This window comes from Bos mutus, chromosome 7 (genome assembly GCF_027580195.1).
Source record: "Bos mutus isolate GX-2022 chromosome 7, NWIPB_WYAK_1.1, whole genome shotgun sequence".
NCBI lineage: Eukaryota > Metazoa > Chordata > Mammalia > Artiodactyla > Bovidae > Bos > Bos mutus.
Genome location: NC_091623.1, coordinates 100,390,051 through 100,409,809, shown reverse-complemented (window position 1 = coordinate 100,409,809; position 19,759 = coordinate 100,390,051). Strand labels below are relative to the sequence as shown.

Genomic DNA, 19,759 nt, shown 5'->3' with positions numbered 1-19,759 from the left:
TTTTCTGCCTCACTAGGAGGTTTGGGGTGTAGGAACCCTATGCTTCCCCGTTACCCCTTAGAGCTGGTTGCTGGCTGGAGGTGAGGAAATGCGATCGGTCCCTCTGGCTTCCCAGCACACCCCTAGATCAGTTTTCTTTTTGCTTCAAGTAAAGCTTTAAAAAAAAAAAATCCCACTTGGTTTCATGTCGGCTGGATCTACCCTTTGCAAACTCTTCAACAAGAATGGGCAGGAAGAATAAATATTTATTCTACAAATGAATAAATCTGATTCCATCTTCAAAAGAAAGACTTAGTATAAATTATCATAATTTCTCCATTCTAAGATTTCACTGATTTAAAGATATTTTATCTATTAAATAATAGTTTTTTGAAAAAAGAAAACAGAAAAAATGAACAAATTGATGTAGCAAATTTACAATGTTCTTTCAAAAGTATGTTTGGTATCAATGAAATATTTTTAAGAATATGGTCCAATTCAATTTTGATTTTTTTCTTTTGATTCTGGTGGTCTCAGAAAAAAGTTTTCTAAGCCTTGAGTAGATCACCATGAAGCATAGGCAGGTGTCAGCGGTGTCCCAGCCCTGAACCCCTGGGGTTGCTGGGTCAGCAAGGGCATGTAAAGCCAGTCATGTACCAGTGGCAGCCCTGAGGCCCCCAAGGCCAGTGGACAGGCTTTCTCCCCAGCAGAACTCTGTGCTCCACTGACATCTCTTGACCAAGTCAGTGGTTCTGGGGAAAGCTGACTGGGAGTCCCTCATGTGATCTGAGGCACAACACCACCCCTTGAGCCTCCGTTTCCCCAGCTGTAAAGTGAGAGGCATAAGATTAGACAGGCGGTTTTCAAATGTTCTGCAGATGGAGCTCTGGGGTCTGGGAGGCTTCTTTGGGGGCTGCCTTGGGAGTAGGAAGATGGAGTGGACTGTACTCAGTATTTTCATTCCTACTTCCCCCAAAGCAACTCTTTGTTTAAGATTTTATTTGCAGAAGGATTCTGAGGCTAAATGCAGTTTGAAAAACACTGGTAAATGGCATTCTGGGGCCTTTCCAAATATTAGTCTTGAGTACGTACTCTTGAATGATCTGAGGACAGGGCTTCATTCCTCGGCCTGGACACACCCTCAGAATCTTTCTCACCACAGTACTCTAGGCAGACACTCCCAAACTCGACAGATTAATTCAGGGGTTGGCAAACTTTTTGTGTAAAAGACCAGATAGTACATATTTTAGGCTTTTCAGGCCACATGTGGGCCTCTGTTGCAACTACTCAACTCTGCTCTTTTGGCAAAAAAGCAGCCTTAGACAAAACAAAACGAATGGACGTGGCTGTGGGCCAGTACAACTTTATTTACAAAAAGATGTGGGGGTCTGGATTTGGTCTAACAGCCAAGGTGTACTGCTACCCATGCTGTAACCAACACCTCGACCTGACAGGCGAAGAAACTGAAGCCCAAGGAGGAGATTCAAGTCAGGATCCCTGTACCTTGGTCAGCGAACATGCGTTCAGCGCTCCACACTGCTCACTTAGCCACAACCCTTACCCTGATTTGGACTGTGGGCATCTGAGATTGCATGATTGAGGGAATGGTGCCCAGAAAAGACACGTGCCCCACTTATCCCCTCTCAGGAGATGAGTTTTCCCCTAGGTTCTTAGAGGGCTATAAAAAGCTCCTGAGCTTGCCTCCTGTGGGACGTTCTGTCAGTAAATTCCCCAGAGCTGGAATGACTGCAATGTGGTGCCACATTCTGCCCCCTCTGCAGCCTGACAGCTGTGCAGGGAGAAGAATCAGGGCAGGCAAGCTCTGCACCTCCACCCCCACTTGGGGTGTGGCTGGGATTCCCCGAATGGAATTTTAGGTGGAGGACAAAACCCTGCCTGGGCCCTCCTGGGGCAGGATCTTTGCCAGTTCCAGGAGGATGAATGTTTCTTGAATTCTAAACACCAGAACTACAAGGGCCATAGTGGGAGGAGTGTGAAGGGTAAGAAATAAAGTCTCACACCAGCTGCCTGGTTGTACCATTCACTGATGGAAGCTGTCCCTCCTGGAACTGTTTAGATTCCCTTTCCCTCCCCTGCTTCCCACCTTGAAATCTTCACCTATTAAGTCTTTGTGGCTTATCTGGCAAGTCCTTCACGTAATAGACCTGGGAATGCCTCTCTCCACTGGACAAGCAGTGGCGAGCATGGTAAAAAACTTAGGTTTGGAGGTGGGCAGGGCTGGGTATATAAATTGACCTGTCTAGGCCTTACGTCTTTTCATCTGTAAAATTGGGATATTAAAAAAAAATACATGTATGACACATTTTAAAGTAGGTACTGAAAATAAATTACAGTAAATAAACTTAAAATGCAAACAATGGCAAAGTCATGATGAACATTCCCATCGAATTCTGTTGGGAGGTGTGGTGATGATGAGACTGCAGGGCTCAGAGAAGATAAATATCACAAATATATCAAAAACTTCAAATTATTGTGCATTCACACACTGACATGGGCCACAAACATGCTTTCACAGGAACTGTACTTATCAGTCTACCAACCAGATTTTGCCATAAACTACAAAATTTTTAACACAAAGTTGTATTGACATCTTTCTAATTCATATACATGCCCTAGCTGTGATTTTAAAAAATAGAAACTACACATTGTACAAATACTCTCCCCTCACAACTGCTGGCAACATTTTTGGATGGAATTTCTCCCTCAATAAAATTAATGGCATATTTTATACACATGAAAGTCAAACTGCATCAGCTTCATGATTGTTGAGAGGATTAAATGGCTCAATGTACATATGTAAACTGCCTGACTCATGGTGAGTGCTCAGTTGGCAATTATTATTAAACATCTGTTACATGCTAGACCCTGGAAATAAGATGTAGAGACAGTCTCACAGCACAGGCTTCATATATACACAGAGGAGGCATTTAAGCTAGTACAATACAGTATTCTAAGAACTGAAACTGAGGAGGGTGGTGGTAACCTAAAGTCAGAGGGAAGGTCCAGGGAGGATGTGGCAGATCATTTTCATGGAGGTGATGCTGAGCGTTCTCTTTCAGGGAGAGGGGAAAGCAGAGGCATCTTTTTAACCTCAGTTTTTGCATCTGTCTAACTGGGAGAATGTCTCAGCTGACCAATTCACAAGGCTTTACCAGAGTTAAGTTATTGAAGAGAATCTCAAGGCTGAAAGGGTCCTAGAGAAAGGATTTTAGTGGTTAGTTCTCTGTTTGAATATCCCTGCTATTACACAGGTTCCTTCTGGCCCAGAGTGACCGCGCTGTGGATGACTGCTGAGTGAGAGAAACTGTATGACTGCCAGAGTTGCCCCAGCTCTAAAGGAAGCACTCTGATGAACAACCCCGACACTACGTGGGAATGGACACAATTGGCAAATGTGAAAAGGTTTCTAGAAGTTTAAAGCCTTATAAAAATGTATGTACCTATGTTGCAGAAGTGAGTGGCTGAGCCATTCACTAGGACATGGTATTTCTGCTTCTATGTCCAGATCCATTTCTCTGCTGGCACTGTGTGCTTGGTACATTTATTGTAGGTTTGTCCTCTCAGGCTAGAGTACGCATACCCTGGGAGTCCATGGTGGAAGGCAGGGTGGGGTTAGGGAAAAAACCTTGAGAAAAACACGGTATGTCTCTGCAAGTCCACTGCACAAAGATTTTTTTGGTGGGGGAGTGTGTTTGTTCAGGTATGTTATGGATGATATTAGAAATTTGTTTGGCTTTAGATAAAATGAGACACTTCAAGCTTTCAGAAGCCACTCTGGGTAACAGACCAAACCCTAGAATTTCACTTGGTTGAAAAGTGTGAAAGGCAGTGCTGGAGCAAGTAATCAAGGGAGGTGTTTGAGCAAGGTCAAGGGTCCTGATAAGCCTGTGCATGAAAACAGCAAGCACGTCAGACTTACCTGTGAGCTCTGCAAAAAGTACACATTCCCAAACCTCATTCCAGACCCACTGATCAGACCTCTGGGGGTATATTTTCAGTAGGATCCCTGGAAGATGATGATTCTTCCAGCTGGATTCAAGAACCACAGCTTTAGACAAATAGAGAATAGTTCTTACAGGAGGCTGGAGAGGTGTGAGGAGAAACAGGAAGCTCTTACAGGAGATGACAGGATATTGAAGAAGAAGCCATCCAAGATACATTTTTCAGTAACAGTTAACAGAATTGGGGGTCTGACTGCAGAAAGGGTGAAAGCAAAGGAAATGATGAATAATGACAAAGTCTATGTTTCTGTCCCTAAAATAGGAATCACTGAAATGGAAAATCCTGGAGCTGAAAGTGGCCTTACCCAGCTCTACTCTGTGAACTTTGTATTTTTTCTTTTATTTATTCATTATCTCAGCAGACATTTTTTTGCACATATACTACATGCAAAGCATTATGTTAGATGCTGGAAAAGAATCGTGAACAAGGTAAGAAGGACCCTGCCCTCATAGAGCTCACATTAACAGCTAATTAATTCCTATAATTAATCATTACTGTGAAGATGGCAAAGATCTTGCAAAGATGGGCACAATAAAGGACAGAAATGGTATGGACCTAACAGAAGCAGAAAGTATTAAGAAGAGGTGGCAAGAATACACCGAAGAACTATGCAAAAAAGATCTTCATTACCTAAATAACCACGATGATGTGCTCACTCACCTAGACATCCTGGAATGTGAAGTCAAGTGGGCCTTAGGAAGCATCACTATGAACAAAGCTGGTGGGGGTGATGGAATTCCAGTTGATCTATTTCAAATCCTAAAAGATGATGTTGAGAAAGTGCTGCACTCAACATGCCAGCAAATTTGGAAATCTCAGCAGTGGTCATAGGACTGGAAAAGGTCAGTTTTCATTCCAATCCCAAAGAAAGACAATGCCAAAGAATGTTCAAACTACCCCACAATTGCACTCATCTCACACGCTTGCAAAGTAATGCTCAAAATTCTCCAAGCCAGCCTTCAATAGTACACGAACGGTGAGCTTCCAGATGTTCAAGCTGGATTTAGAAAAGGCAGAGGAACCAGAAATCAAATTGCCAACATCCACTGCATCATTGAAAAAGCAAGAGAGTTCCAGAGAAATACCTACTTCTGCTTTATTGACTATGCCAAAGCCTTTGACTGTGTGGATCACAACAGACTGTGGAAAACTCTTAAAAGAGATGGGAATACCAGACTACCTTACCTGCCTCTTGAGAAATTTGTATACAGGCCAAGAAGCAACAGTTAGAACTGGACATGGTTCTAACAGACTGGTTCCAAATAGGGAAAGGAGTATGTCAGGGCTATATATTGTTACCCAATTTATTTAACTTATATGCAGAATACATCACGTGAAATGCTGGGCTGGATGAAGCACAAGTTGGAATCAAGACTGCTGGGAGAAATATCAATAACGTCAGATACGCAGATGACACCACGCTTATGGCAGAAAGCGAAGAAGAACTAAAGAGCCTCTTCATTTAAGTGAAAGAGGAGAGTGAAAAAGTAGGCTTAAAATTCAACATTAGAAAACTAAGATCATGGTATCTGGTCCCATCACTTCATGGCAAATAGATGGGGAAACAATGGAAACAGTGAGAGACTTTATTTTCTTGGGCTCCAAAATCCCTGCAGATGGTGACTGCAGCCATAAAATTAAAAGACACTTGTTCCTTGGAAGAAAAGCTATGTCCAACCTAGACAGCATATTAAAAAGCAGAGACATTACTCTGCCAACAAAGGTCCGTCTAGTCAAAGCTATGGTTTTTCCAGTAGTCATGTATGGATGGATGTGAGAGTTGGACTATAAAGAAAGCTGAGTGCCAAAGAATTGATGCTTTTGAACTGTGTTGTTGGAGAAGACTCTTGAGAGTCCCTTGGACTGTAAGGAGATCCAACCAGTTAATCCTAAAGGAAATCAGTCCTGAATATTCATTAGAAGGACTGATGCTGAAGCTGAAATTCTAGTACTTTGGCCACCTGATGCAAAGAACTGACTCATTGGAAAAGACTCTGATGCTGGGAAAGATTGAAGATAGGAGGAGAAGGGGACGACAGAGGATGAGATGGTTGGATGGCATTACTGACTCAATGGACATGAGTTTGAGTAAGCTCTGGAAGCTGGTGATGGAGAGGGAAGCCTGGAGTGCTGCATCCATGGGGTCGCAAATAGTCAGACACTTCTGAGCAATTGAACTGAACTGTGAAGATGGTAACCAGTGAAAAGTACAGAGTGCTAGGGTTAGCTATAATGGGGATGTAGTGTGGGAGACAGGGAAAGATTGTTTTGAGGAAGTAATATTTGAGCAGATTGCTAGGGATGAGAAGGAAGGAGTTAACCAGGTAAAGATACAAAGGCCATTGTGAGGAGAGTCCACAGTAAGACAGGGGCAGGAGCCCAAAGGGAGCTGGTAAAAGGCAGGGTGGTCCTTGAGGCCACACCACAATTGTAGTCTGTATTTTAAGAACAGTGAGAAAACCACTAAGCAGTTTAAGCACAATCAGATCTATAGATTTAAGTAACTGTCTTTAATTGTATCAGGCCCTCTTCTTCCCATATTTTATCCACGAGCATAGATAATTCATAAGTCCCATTAAAAGCTATGATAGATATACATTTGAATAAAAGATGAATAAAAAGTAAAATATATACATCTACAAGTTCTTTTCTCTATAGTTTTCAAACGGGCTATGCCTATGGAAACCTCTTGAGTGACAGTTGTTCTAATTTACTACTGTGGTCCCCATAGGAGCCATTCTAGGACTCCCCAGTCTGTGTCCACTCAGCCTCTGCTTCATTATGTCTCTGGGCACCTCTTACTCTGTCACTGAATAGCTCTTTTCATTTGTTTGCTTCTTCCACATTGTGCTCCAGTTAGTCTCTGTTTAACCTCTTGTATAGCCTTCTGAAGAGTCTTTCTAATACTCTTCTACAGGACAGCTAGTTTGAGAAATGATCGCATATCCCCCCCTTCAAATTTAGTTTTATTCACAAACAGCCCCATTTCCTTCAATAACTCCTCACATTGTTGTGTTGTTAATAGAAAAAAAGAGAAACAGGAAGGGTGATTTGATTTGGTGGTGAATAAGATGAGTTCACAATTGGGTCACTTGGAGGATGAGTTGACTTCCAAATGGAAATATACCAAAAGCAGGAGTCAGTGCAGGAGTGGAGCTCGACTCATAGCTGAAGATAGACACTGAGAGCAGCCCTCAAAAGAGGCTTGGTTGTCTGTAGCAGTAATGTAAAGATGAGGCAAGAGTCATCATGCAAGAAAAATTGAGCTAGAGAAAAAGATGGGAAATAACAATTAATAAGGGCTTCCCTTGTGGCTCAGCAGTAAAGAATCTGCCTCCAATGCAGGAGACGAAGGAAACATGGATTTGATCCTTGGACTGGGAAGATCCCCTGTAGGAGGGAATGACAATCCACTCCAGTATTTTTGCCTGGAGAATCTCCATGGACAGAGGAGCCTGGCAGGTCACAGTTCATTGAGTCACAAAGAGTCAGACACGACTGAAGTGACTGAGTATGCATGCAAGCACCTATCATGGGCCAGGCACTGGTTGCTGGGCAAATATTACCACATTGCTGCTGCTGCTGCTGCTAAGTCGCTTCAGTCGTGTCCGACTCTGTGCGACCCCACAGACGGCAGCCCACCAGGCTCCCCCGTCCCTGGGATTCTCCAGGCAAGAACACTGGAGTGGGTTGCCATTTCCTTCTCCAATGCATGAAAGTGAAAAGTGAAAGTGAAGTCGCTCAGTCATGTCCGACTCTAGCGACCCCATGGACTGCGCCTACCAGGCTCCTCCGTCCATGGGATTTTCCAGGCAAAAGTACTGGAGTGGGGTGCCATTGCCTTCTCTGATTACCACACTGCAGTTTCCTAATCCTGGGTGTCATTCTTCCTGCTTTGCAGCTAAAGGAACAAGACTTAGCTGGGTCACTTGCCTTAGAGCAAGAGAAGCCCTGAGGCTATGAGCACCTATAACAGTGGGATTGGAGGCCGTGGGGAAGGAGAGACAGAAAAGACTTCTGGCAGATGGATGGAGCAGTGGTTATTTAACATAGGTTTATCTGATTCCAAAATCCATGCTTTCTCCATCTTTGCAAATAGGAGAATCCATTTAGAAAAGAGCTGCAGGGAAGCCCAGGAGATGGGAATAAGAAGAGGTGAAAAATTAGACAAAATAGAAGCTGCTTGTGACTTTTAGGAGTGGGCTTTCATCAGAAGGTGTGATTGGAAGTAAGACTGCAAGGAGGGAAGGAAGTGTATGGGGAGAAAGAGGAGACTGTGGCGGTGGGGTTTTATTTTTCTGTTCAATTGCAAGGTTTTTTTTAGAAGGGTAAGATGGGTATGAGGAGCTAATGGTATCCCCAAACAGTTATTTTTCTGAACCTAAGATCAGAATGAAATAATGATAAGCTCTTGGCAGAGATTGGACAGGGAGGGCTTACTTGGCAGGGTACTCACTCATGTGAGCAGTAGAGTTTGAAACTGATATTTGAGGGAGAGGCAGAAAAAACTCTGAGTGGGACAAGGAAATGGAAGTGGTGCCCAGTGACCAACAGAGGCCTCTACAGAGAATAGGGTAAGGTTAAATCCTATGCATACACCCAGTGCAGAGTGTGGCTAAAATCCAAGTAATTATATTTGATAAATGTAATATCTGTCATTTACTGAGTGCTTCCTAAGTGCTAGCTTACATGCATCACCTTTCCCCACAACACTCCAAATGAAACTGGTATTCAGAGAAACTAAGTAATTTACCCAGTTCATACAAGATCATACAGCTAGAAAGCTATGGTCAAGACATAAGTTTGTCCATTCCCTGAGCCATTCAGCTGTACTGAGTCTCCAGGCTAACAAAGATGACTTTATGAAACATGTTTGGAAGAAAACATGGGTGTGTACTCCTTTCAGAAGAACAGTAATTGATAGGAGTAGAAAATGAACTCAGATGTCAGGGAAGAGGTATGGGAATTCACAGCCTGGGGGACAGAAATTGGGCAGTGAGTCACAGAGGGGACATGGAGGGGAGCTCATTGTAGGAATGGCTATGGGCTGCTTGGCCAATGGAAGCCACAGATAGGGAAGATGTGACTTTCCTAGTACAGATGTCAAAGCTGGTCCACCAAAGGCAAGACAAGATTGGGTTCTTCTAGCATCTCTTGAATGATAAAAATCTCATTTAATGAGATAGGGTGCTCAGGGCCGGTGCACTGGGATGACCCTGAGGGATGGGATGGGGAGGGAGGTGGGAGTGGGGTTCAGGATGGGGAACACATGTACACCCATGGCTGATTCACGTCAATGTATGGCAAAAACCACTACAATACTGTTAAGTAATTAGGCTCCAATTAAATTAATTTTAAAAATCTCATTTAATGAAAAGCAGAGCTTCAGATTATGTCTTAAATTATAATCTCCCAGAGAATATATATAATTCAGCAAAAGAAACTCCCATCTTGGGTTGAATGCAACTAGTTGAAAAAGAACTAGTTGTGAAGTAGAAAGGAAGGGAACTTTGGTAAAATTGATTGCTTCATATGAGCTAGGCATATCAGAACCGTGGGCATTAAGAAGGGAATGAGGGAGAATTTAGACCAAAGACTTAAGCAAAGATGGCTTGAGAACACTACAAAGTTCACAAAAGCAAAATTGTGAAGATACAACTGTAGTCAGTAGGTACGAATAATAGCATAAATAAGAGAAAATAGACATGTTGACCTATAAATATTTAGTCACTCAGAAACACTTGTCAGGTGGTTCTGTTATTGCATGTCAGAGATGGAGTTTCAAGAGACAAGGACCATGAAAGAGCTCCAGGATAGAGAGATTATGACATAGCCCCTGTCTTTGAGTTGTATACAAAGTTGTCTAGCCCAGTTCTTAAAAGAGAGTAGGAACTCAAAAGTGTCCTCAGAGTCAGACCAGCTTGGGGCCAATAGAATTTTATTATGTTAAATGTGATTTAAAAAACACAGTTATTACTGTAACTAGTGTTTATTGAATGGGACTCATATGGTAGGCATTGTCTGAAGTATTTTCCATACATTTAATGACAACCCCATGAAGTAGGTATCATCAGTATTTTATCTTTATATTTTATCTTTATGTGAGGATAAAGAGTTAAGTGATTGGTTCTGTAGAAGGTGGTGTCCATAGTCATTAGTCTATAGTGAAGGTGTTACTTTCACCAGTGGCTGATTCTCTTTGTATGATGTTCATGAATTGGGGAAGTCCTGCTGGAAGGAATTTCCTTATAATGTAAGGTAAGTCATTTCTGTGTCTGTTACTGCATCATATGAATCCTCCTTTACTCATGGGAAGACACATCCTGTTAGAAGAGAAATCCTACTGCTTAGGTTTGTTTTCATTCTTAAGTCAGTTGACTTTGATCCCGAGCTTTTATGCTGTAAGATCTGAATGGTATGGTTGTGGTGTGATGGAGGTGCCTGGACCTGCGTTAAGAAGATGCGGTGTCCAAGCCCTGTTCTGTTCTAGGGCTTGGGCAGGTCACACGCCACTAAGGAGTCAGCCAGCAGCCAGTTTAAGATCAGGACTTAGATTCAAACCCAGCTCTGTCTCTCACATGATGAGTGACTGTACAAGCTAATGGCAGTGCCCTAATCCTGCTGTTACGGATTGAACTGTGCCCCTACCTCAGATCCATACACCAAAGTATGTAAATTCTAACCCCCGGTGTGACTGCATTTGGAGATAGGGCCTTTAAGGAGGTAATTCAGGTTAAATGAGGTCATAAAGGTGGGCCCTAATCCAATAGGACTGATGACCTTCTAGGAAGAGGAAGTGATACCAGCAATCTCTGTCTCTGTCTGTCTGTGCACAGGGAAGAGGCCATGTGAGGACAGAGTGGGAAGGCTGCCATATACAGGCCTGGATGAGAGGCTTCACCAGAAATCTACCCAGATGGCACCATGACCTTGGACTTCTAGCTTCCTTAACTGTAAGGAAATAAATCTGTTGTTTGAGCCACTGAATCTGTGGTATTTTGTTATGGCAGCCGTAGCTGACTAATACACTGCTAGACCTGCCTTCCTGTGAGGTAGGGATTAACAATGGTACCCAGTCATAGCCCTGTCCCATTGCTTGTTCCAAGAGAAGCCATGAAAAGAGCTGAGCATGTTGCCTGGCTCATGATAATACCCTGATGATTTCAGTTGTTACTGTTATTAATAGTGAAGTGTGGCTTCCTTCCCTGGGCATGACAGTCTCACTCCTCACACGGTAGGTATGAGGGTGAAATGAGACCTGTGATTCTTAAAACCTCCCTAACAACATTACTTTGCCAACAAAGGTCTGTCTAGTCAAGACTGTGGTTTTTCCAGTGGTCATGTATGGATGTGAGAGTTGGGACTGTGAAGAAAGCTGAGCGCCGAAGAATTGATGCTTTTGAACTGTGGTGTTGGAGAAGACTCTTGAGAGTCCCTTGGACTGCAAGGAGATCCAACCAGTCCATTCTGAAGGAGATCAGTCCTAGGTGTTCTTTGGAAGGAATGATGCTAAAGGTGAAACTCCAATACTTTGGCCACCTCATGTGAAGAGTTGACTCATTGGAAAAGACTCTGATGCTAGGAGGGATTGGGGGCAGGAGGAGAAGGGGACGACAGAGGATGAGATGGCTGGATGGCATCACCGACTTGATGGACATGAGTCTGAGTGAACTCCGGGAGTTGGTGATGGACAGGGAGGCCTGGCGTGCTGCGATTCATGGGGTCGCAAAGAGTCGGACACGACTGAGCGACTGAACTGAACTGAACTGATGACAGAAGAGAGTGCTCACACCCTCCTGGGGATATGGGCACAGCAAATTTCCACCAGAATGATTTGTAAAGACTCACATTTTATCTTAAAAACCCACACAAATTTTGTATTCTAGTTCATATGCAGTTGTGTGTGCTTTAATTCCTACAGTTTTTGCAGTAATTTCTCAGGGTAGACCACTGAGTTTCTAGACAGATGACCTCGTCCTGTGTGCGTCATTCACTTCACTTGCATTTGAGGACGCCTTTGCAAGTCACGAAGCACTGTTCTGATGTGAGGATTTAGTGGTATGTATCTTTCAAAATCAGCATTACACCTGTTCAATTTGGGGTGCACTATAAAGTGTGCTTCATGTTGTTAGTGAACTACTCGAGCCACTGTTAGTGAGCACCGACTGTGTGCCAGGCAGTGCTGTCAGCAGGGTGGCTGCCCAGATCCACTTCCAGCCTTCCTGAAGCTTACATTCTGACAGGCTAGGTAGACACTGAACACGTAGTCAGATAACTGACTCTTAGAGGAATGGCACATCGTGACGAGAGCTATGAAGGAGAGAGAAAGTAGGCTAGGAAGGCCTGCAGCAGGGGAGAGAGGCAGAGCCCTAGAGCATTCTGAGTACTAACAGATTCCTGGGGAAGTCTGGCATCCTAGAAAGAGTGGTCTGGAAGCAGCCTTCTTTAGTGAGGTATCAGTTATTAAGCATTTTAAGCTGGTCTGTCAAAGGAGGGCATAGTCTGCTTTCTACAACTCTGGGTAGGCTAGGTATGGATTTTTGTACTGGGGATTTTGTACTGGGGACAGGGTGGTATTTAGTACCATGTGGGGTGTGATGGGGTGGAGGGCAGTGCTGTTTGCTTTAAACATACAGTGTGGGAGATGGGGATGGGGGACATTAGAGGCACCTCTGCTGTCTTTTTCTCTCCCCGGCAAGTGTGTATGCTCTGTGCATACTTGTCCAGGAGTCAGTTAACAGGTAAGAACTGCTTTATAGATGAAGCCCCCCCATTTTCTGCCTGACTTTCCAACTCCTAATAGGAAAGGGTTGATGCAGCACTTGTGCTAGAGATGGTATGGGTGGGGAAGCTGTCCCCAGCACCTTGAATTGGAAGTTTGGGGTCCCCTGCAGCCCTCTGAACTCTGGCTGTACCCGTAAGAGGAGTGCGGGGAGGTTACCATGACACCTGCCCCCAGTGCCCTTCCTCATGGCTTCCACACCCCTGGCCACTCCTTTTTTCCCCTTGGAGGTCTCAGTGCAGCAAACAGGCAGATGGGGGAAGCGTGTAAGATTATGTAGGGAAGGGGAGGAATTTTCCACTAATAATAATAACAGCAGCAGCAAGAATAATGATACTTGTCATGTTGGCAGCACTTGCCAGTTTACCAAGTGCATTCACACTTGTGGTCTCCTCAGTTTCCAGAGGTGGGGCATTGTGACACTGGTGTTCTGGTTCCCAGCCTTTGTCACTGCCCCCATGTTCAAGCAAGCCACTTTTTTTTTTTTAACAGCTACAAGCCCATTGAGGTGTCCAGGCCTTTATTTAAGCATAGCTTCCCATGAATGCGCCCCCCACAAATGCTCTCTCTATGCTCCTGTTGCAGTTTGAACAAGCACCCCCACCACGTCTGTGAAACTTTCTTAAATACTCTTCAACTCTTCAAACTGTCCAGGTAAGAAGAGGTCTCAGAGACAATCCAGTTCAACCTTGTCACTAGCCCAGAGAGAGAGGGTGGGCTAAGGTCACAGGGCTTATCAGGCTCAGAGCCAGGGCTGGGACACCCATGCAGGCACCCACAGGCACTCCTGCAGCTCCTCCTCCCGACACCCTGGGTCGATGCACACACTTCTGTCTCCTGGGGCTTTTCAGCGTGTGAACAGTAGGGGCTTAACCCGCCCCGTTGTTTTCAAGAGTGTGACTTGTTAACTCTATTCTACCCTTGGTGGAGGGGGTTGGGATGGGGTGAGAGGAGCTTCTCTTCCTCAGGAGTTCTTTTCGGGATCTTTCATGAAGTTAAGGCTCCGAGTGTATGAAAACTCTGGTTTCACACACTGGAGGCAACTCAAGTCCGGGACAGGAGTCCCCCTAGCACACCCCTAGCAGCCCAGGCACAGGAGGCACCTGTCCACACAGCGCCGGGTCTTCGGCCCCCAGCTTCTCCCTTCCTCCTCGCCCCCACACTCCTCGGCCGGCCCAACCCGCTAGTCTCTGCCTCCTCCTCTCTGGCTTTTAGATCGCGCGGTTCTCCCCTTACCGCCCTGCAAAGCAACAAGTGTGGGCGCCGCGTTTCTTCTTACCCCGGCCTCGGTCCATGGCGCCGGCGATAGGGCAGCAGGGCGCGGTGCCTCCGGCGGGCCTGGCAGCAGTCGGCGCGGCACTCTGCAGTCCGGCCCCGGCCCCGCGGGAGCGCCCTCCGCGCGTCCCCTCCCCCGACAGGATGCTCGCCCGGCGCCCCCGCCCGCCCGCGCCCGCCCGCGCCCGCCCCTGCGCTCGGCTCCCGGAATAGACCCGGAGCCCGCCTGGCCCCCTGGGCCTCGGGTGTCCCTCATCCCCACACACCCTTGCCACGCCCTGCTTTTCACAAGTCCTGGCGCCCCTCTGTGGAGGGGCTACTAGAGGACCCACATGCCGGTTCACGCTTCCTTTCATGCCCGTACCCGCGTGCATCGCACCCCTGCCCAGACCGAGGCACTATTGAGCTCTGCTTGCATTCCGCTAGTGACGAGAAGCTTACTACCGCACTTCTAGCCGGGTCCATTTTCAGATTGTCCAAACTGTTAGAATCTGTTTTTCAACAGTAGAGTCAAAAATCTCTGCCTGCTGCGGCCACACATTTCGTGTCTTTGGGTTTATCTTCTTCATTAAACATGTCTTTCCTGAGCACCTTCTAGAGCCAGACAGTGGACCAGACACTATGCCAATAATGGTGTAAAAGAGGAGTGAAATAATAAAGATCTTTTAAAAATGACCTAGGAAAAGGAGAGAAAGGATTGCTAAAAGGTGGGCAGTGGCTTGGGACACATCAAACTTTTGAGGTCCCCAGTGTACTGAATCTTAAAGAATGCCAACATGGAGTGTTAAAAACTGTGGAAATGAACACATTTTTAGCATAGAAGGGCAATGCAATGTTAAGTGTGCTCTTCCTTAAATAATTACAGGATGTAGAGAAATATTGCTATGACCAGCAGCAGCAGTGTGGTCAGGAATGGGATTTAAGTTTAAAGCTGTGTGAAGAATGTCAGCATCTTTCGTCCTGTTAGTGTGTCTCTGTGAAAGTAGGTCCAAACCGATTATAGTGAAATGTCTAAGGCCAAAAGTGAACTCAAGGCTTAATTCTTCTTCTAAACACTTCTCCTCCCCAAGATAGGCCAGACCACAGTTTGAAGTTTTGGCTAGGCCGCTCCTTTACATAGAACATTCTAGCATTGGGACCATCCTGCCTTTTCCTGGACTGGGAATATTTCCTCCATTCCCAAGTTGAAATTAGTGCCCTTGCTTCACCAAATTGCATCAGTAGTTTGTTTAATATATCTGTGTGTGAGCCCAGAGGAAATATGGTGTAGTGGAAAAACAATGGGATTGAAGCCTGAAAACTTGTGTTTGAGCTCTTGCTCTGCTGCTTACGAAATGTGTAACTTTAAGCCTATGAAGCTTGCTTGCTCATCTGTGCTATGGGAAAACTCATACTGACCTTGCAAGGTTTTGGGGAGGGCAAATGACATGATGGTACAAACCCACTTTGTAAACCAAATAAAGCTATAAAAATGTGAGCCATTATTATTTTCCAAGTTCCTCTTTGTTCTTGCCCACTTTTCCAGTTTGAAAAGGTCAGTTTAAATTCTAAAGCAGACAACCAACAATTTATAAGTGAATTAACTTCTAAAAGTTCACTGTTTTAATTCTGAAACACTTGAAAACAAGGCTATAAATTGTAGTTAAGTTCTCAGTCTAGCTCATTTACTACTTTAAAAAACACAATATTTCATTTGAAGTAAATTTTAAAAATGTATAAAATGCAACTATTGCAGGAACAGATGGAGGGCTTAGAAGCTTTAAGAAATTTTTAGACTGGCAGTTTATCAGAGAATTGGAACAGAAGAATAAAAGCTAAAGGGAATTTATATGCACCTATGAAATGGTATATGGAATGAGATTAACTGAGCTAGGAAAGATGTAAAATGGGAAATGTGGGCTAGGAAAGATGTAAAAATGGGGTCTAGGAAAAATGTAAAAATGGGAAAACATAGTCTGTGCAGTTTTCCTAAAGATTAACAGTAAGAAGTAGCTGTGAAGATGTAGTGGTTCTGGTTTAATAATTACCCACAGTGCCCACTAGGTGGCACTGTTGACTAAATTGACTACAGCTTGGTTGCTGGCTGTTTGTGGCTTTAGAACAAGGAATAACTACATATCTTTTCTGTACTTTTTCTTTACATAGGCCCATAGACACCATTAAAAACTACCCCTACTTTTGATTAGTCTACCTAGGAATATTTGTTGCATTCTGTGCCAGTTTCTATTGGGAGAACTACTTCCCTGTGGCTCAGACGGTAAAGCGTCTGCCTGCAATGCAGGAGGCCCAGGTTCGATCCCTAGGCCAGAAAGATCCCCTGGAGGAGGATATGGCAACCCACGCCAGTACTCTTGCCTGGAAAATTCCATGGATGGAGGAGCTTGGTGGGCTATAGTCCATGGGGTCGCAAAGAGTCGGAGACGACTGAGCGACTTCACTTTCAATGCTAAGTAGAAATGATCTCCATCCTTTATGAGTTTCCAATCTAGTAGAGGAGGTAAATATGCATAAAATAATTTAATTAAAAATTATTATGTGATAAGTACCAGAGGAAATATAAAGTGTTCTTGGAATTCAGTAAGATGAAGCAGGAATTTCTTACTGATCATGGAGACAATAGTGGATGACAGACACTTGGGTGAGCCTGTAATGAGGAGATAACGTTACAGACAGAGAAAACAGTGAGAGCAAAGACATAGAGATAGAAAACTGCAGGATGTGTCTGCAAAGCAGTTTGGCTTGGCCAGATTATAGGGTATCGGGTGGGCGGTGCTGGAATGGGGATGGAGGTTGTGGGTGCCTTTGCCTGGTTTTCTCCTCCCCTTCCCCCTTCCCTGTGTGAATGCAGTTCTCTGGAAAGGATTTTTAGGATCTGCCTCATATATTCCCTTTTCTTATTGCTGTAGTAATTCCCTTTTCTTATTGCTGTAGTAAGTTTTCCAGGTTTGCCTGGTGCTTGTCTAAAGAAGTCTGTGTGAAGAGTTCTAGCTCTGTAAAAAGATATCAAATTTGGTCCCACTGAACAATTCCAGGAAAAAAGCTTTCAGCTCCCACATGCTCTTAGTCTTGTGAAAACAACTGATAATCCCCATTCTCATTCTTAGCTTATCAGGTGGAACTGGGAAGCCCAAGGAAAGAAAAATTTAGAGGCTAAATGTTCTTTGTCCCAGTGAGAGAAACATACTTTAGCCTTTTAATCTGTCACTTTGCCTCTAGGTCTGCTTCCATCATGGCTACCACAGCGACCATTCCATGGTTCTAGTCAGATCCTCCTTAAAAGTATTTGATGGCTTTCCTTTGCTGTCAGTGCAGAGTTCAGATTCCGCATTATAGTATCTGCGGTACGTTCCTCTCTCAGCTCCAGCCCGCCATTCCACAGAGTAGTGATCTCAGGAGACCCTGGGAAAAGTAAGAAAAACCACCAATTGGGGTTCAGATCTGGATTCTTGAACTGACTCTGTTACTATGTTACTCTCAGTTCTTCCATTGGGTCAGTTCAGTTCAGTCTCTCAGTCGTGTCTGACTCTCTGCAACCCCATGAATCGCAGCACGCCAGGCCTCCCTGTCCATCACCAACTCCCGGAGTTCACTCAGACTCACGTCCATCGAGTCAGTGATGCCATCCAGCCATCTCATCCTCTGTCGTCCCTTTCTCCTCCTGCCCCCAATCTCTCCCAGCATCAGAGTCTTTTCCAATGAGTCAACTCTTTGCATGAGGTGGCCAAAGTACTGGAGTTTCACCTTTAGCATCATTCCTTCCAAAGAAATCCCAGGGCTGATCTCCTTCAGAATGGACTGATTGGATCTCCTTGCAGTCCAAGGGACTCTCCAGAGTCTTCTCCAACACCACAGTTCAAAAGCATCAATTCTTCGGCGCTCAGCCTTCTTCACAGTCCAACTCTCACATCCATACATGACCACAGGAAAAACCATAGCCTTGACTAGATGAACCTTTGTTGGCAAAGTAATGTCTCTGCTTTTGAATATGCTATCTAGGTTGGTCATAACTTTTCTTCCAAGGAGTAAGCGTCTTTTAATTTCATGGCTGCAGTCACCATCTGCAGTGATTTTGGAGCCCAGAAAAATAAAGTCTGACACTGTTTCCCCATCTATTTCCCATGAAGTGATGGGACCGGATGCCATGATCTTCGTTTTCTGAATGTTGAGCTTTAAGCCAACTTTTTCACTCTCCACTTTCACTTTCATCAAGAGGCTTTTAGTTCCTCTTCACTTTCTGCCATAAGGGTGGTGTCATCTGCATATCTGAGGTTATTGATATTTCTCCCGTCATCAGTGTTTAAATTCCTACTTCTCTCTTTACCTCTTCTTGGCCCCCTAGACTGCAAGCACTATGCGAGTGGGTGTTGTGTCTTACTTGTTGCTAGATCCCTACAGCCTAGCACAGTGTCTGGAAACTATTAAGTGGTAGCAAGTATTGTCAGGTGTCAGTGAATAAATGCTCTAGGACTCAGGAGGTTTCTATTAATGCAGGTGTCTTGGGGCGTGATCTCCTTTATCCTCTGAGATTGTTTATTTGCTTATTTATTTGTAGAGGAAAATGAGATAGCAGTGATGTGTTCTGGGAGCATTGCCTCTCTGCTTCCCTTCCCACTGCCTGCCACTATGGACGTGCAGCCCAATCCATGGGGCTTCTCATTGGCTCAGGGCCCCACTCCCAAACTCATTTGTGCAGGGTGAGCCCCAGAGCCCCTTGCTTGAGTGTCTGCCCAGTGCTGGTCGCTGGATGAAAACCTCTCTTGTTCCACTCAGCACAATGTCACCATTATAGCCCCTATCCAGGGAAATGACACATGGCTGTTGGTCCACCCTGGGCCCCAGAAAGCAGATAGAGGTCTGAGTGGTGGCTACCGGGGAAGGAGAGTTTCATGGCTGGATGAACACCTCTTCTTTTGTTGTACTTTCTGGTTTTTGTTCCAAGGCACCAGGCTCCTACCTGCACCCAGGCCACAGGTTTGGTGTCAGCTGTCACAGAGCCCAGAGCACTGTTGTGTCACTGGAAAAGGAGCGTTTGTTCTTGTGCCCCAGTGCTGCACATCCCCACCCCTAGGATCCTTCAGGAAAAGAGCTCCTTAAGTGAGGCTCACAGGCAGAAGTACCCTCAGGACCAGTCAGGGGAGGTGTGTATGTGAGCCGACCAGCTGGAAAAGCAGAGCACGCTTGTTCCATCTGAATGCCAGGAGCCAGCAACTCAGTGCAGTGTGGCCAGCTCTTCAGACTTTTCAAGAAAACCCAGGAATCCAGATTTCAGCTTTTGATTTTAAAATGTTGGTAAATAGTCCAATTGTTTTAAAACATTGGAGGGGCCAACTAAAATACCCCTGTGGGCTTAAAAGTGGCATACAGGAACCCTGAGAAAAACTGTGGGCCCATGAAGACTTCTAGAGAGTCTGTCCAGCTGGTGCCTCTACCTGGGGGCCAAGGTGATGCCCATCCTTTAACCCTGCAGCAGGGACTAGCTCTCTTTTGAAAGGGTGCACTGCCTTTTCCCTCTTCATCTCTAGCATGCAGGCTGATGCCAGGGTACAGAGTGCAAAGTGCAAAGTGAATTTCTAAACCTTGGAACTAGAAGAACTTTAGAGCTGAGAGGAGCCCAGGACTTTAGCCAGGCTGGTCCCTTTGTTTGTCCAATGAGGACTGAAGCCAAAAGGGGAAGAAAGCTTGCCTGGAATCACAAAAGAT

General features: G+C 44.9%; 1 protein-coding gene and 1 long non-coding RNA gene across 17 annotated transcripts in view; one reads left to right on the top strand and one right to left on the bottom strand.

The window, feature by feature from the left end:
• Positions 1-15,486, bottom strand: part of AFAP1L1 (actin filament associated protein 1 like 1) — a 79,860-nt gene extending 64,374 nt beyond the window's left edge. For 2 of the 6 annotated variants that reach the window (XR_011464843.1, XM_070374590.1), the window contains exon 1: positions 14,064-15,480. Coding sequence is in view for 4 of the 6 variants with exons in the window: in XM_070374590.1 (XP_070230691.1) it covers positions 14,064-14,433 (370 nt within the window). In the remaining 2 variants the exon portion in view is untranslated. Of the gene's footprint in view, positions 1-4,662; positions 4,762-14,063 lie in introns of all 6 variants that reach the window. The other 4 variants (XM_070374594.1, XM_070374592.1, XM_070374593.1 and 1 more) reach the window with 4 other exon arrangements.
• The window catches only part of LOC138988565 (uncharacterized), a 114,671-nt gene that overhangs the window by 64,387 nt on the left and 30,525 nt on the right, over positions 1-19,759 (top strand). Inside the window, exons 4-5 of one of the 11 annotated variants that reach the window (XR_011464858.1) lie at positions 3,252-3,402; positions 10,839-11,864. The exons of 7 other annotated variants lie outside the window; for them this stretch is intronic. This is a non-coding gene — a long non-coding RNA (uncharacterized lncRNA). Of the gene's footprint in view, positions 1-3,251; positions 3,433-4,263; positions 4,657-10,838; positions 11,865-19,759 lie in introns of those variants that run through there. 3 more of the 11 variants (XR_011464857.1, XR_011464856.1, XR_011464854.1) reach the window with 3 other exon arrangements.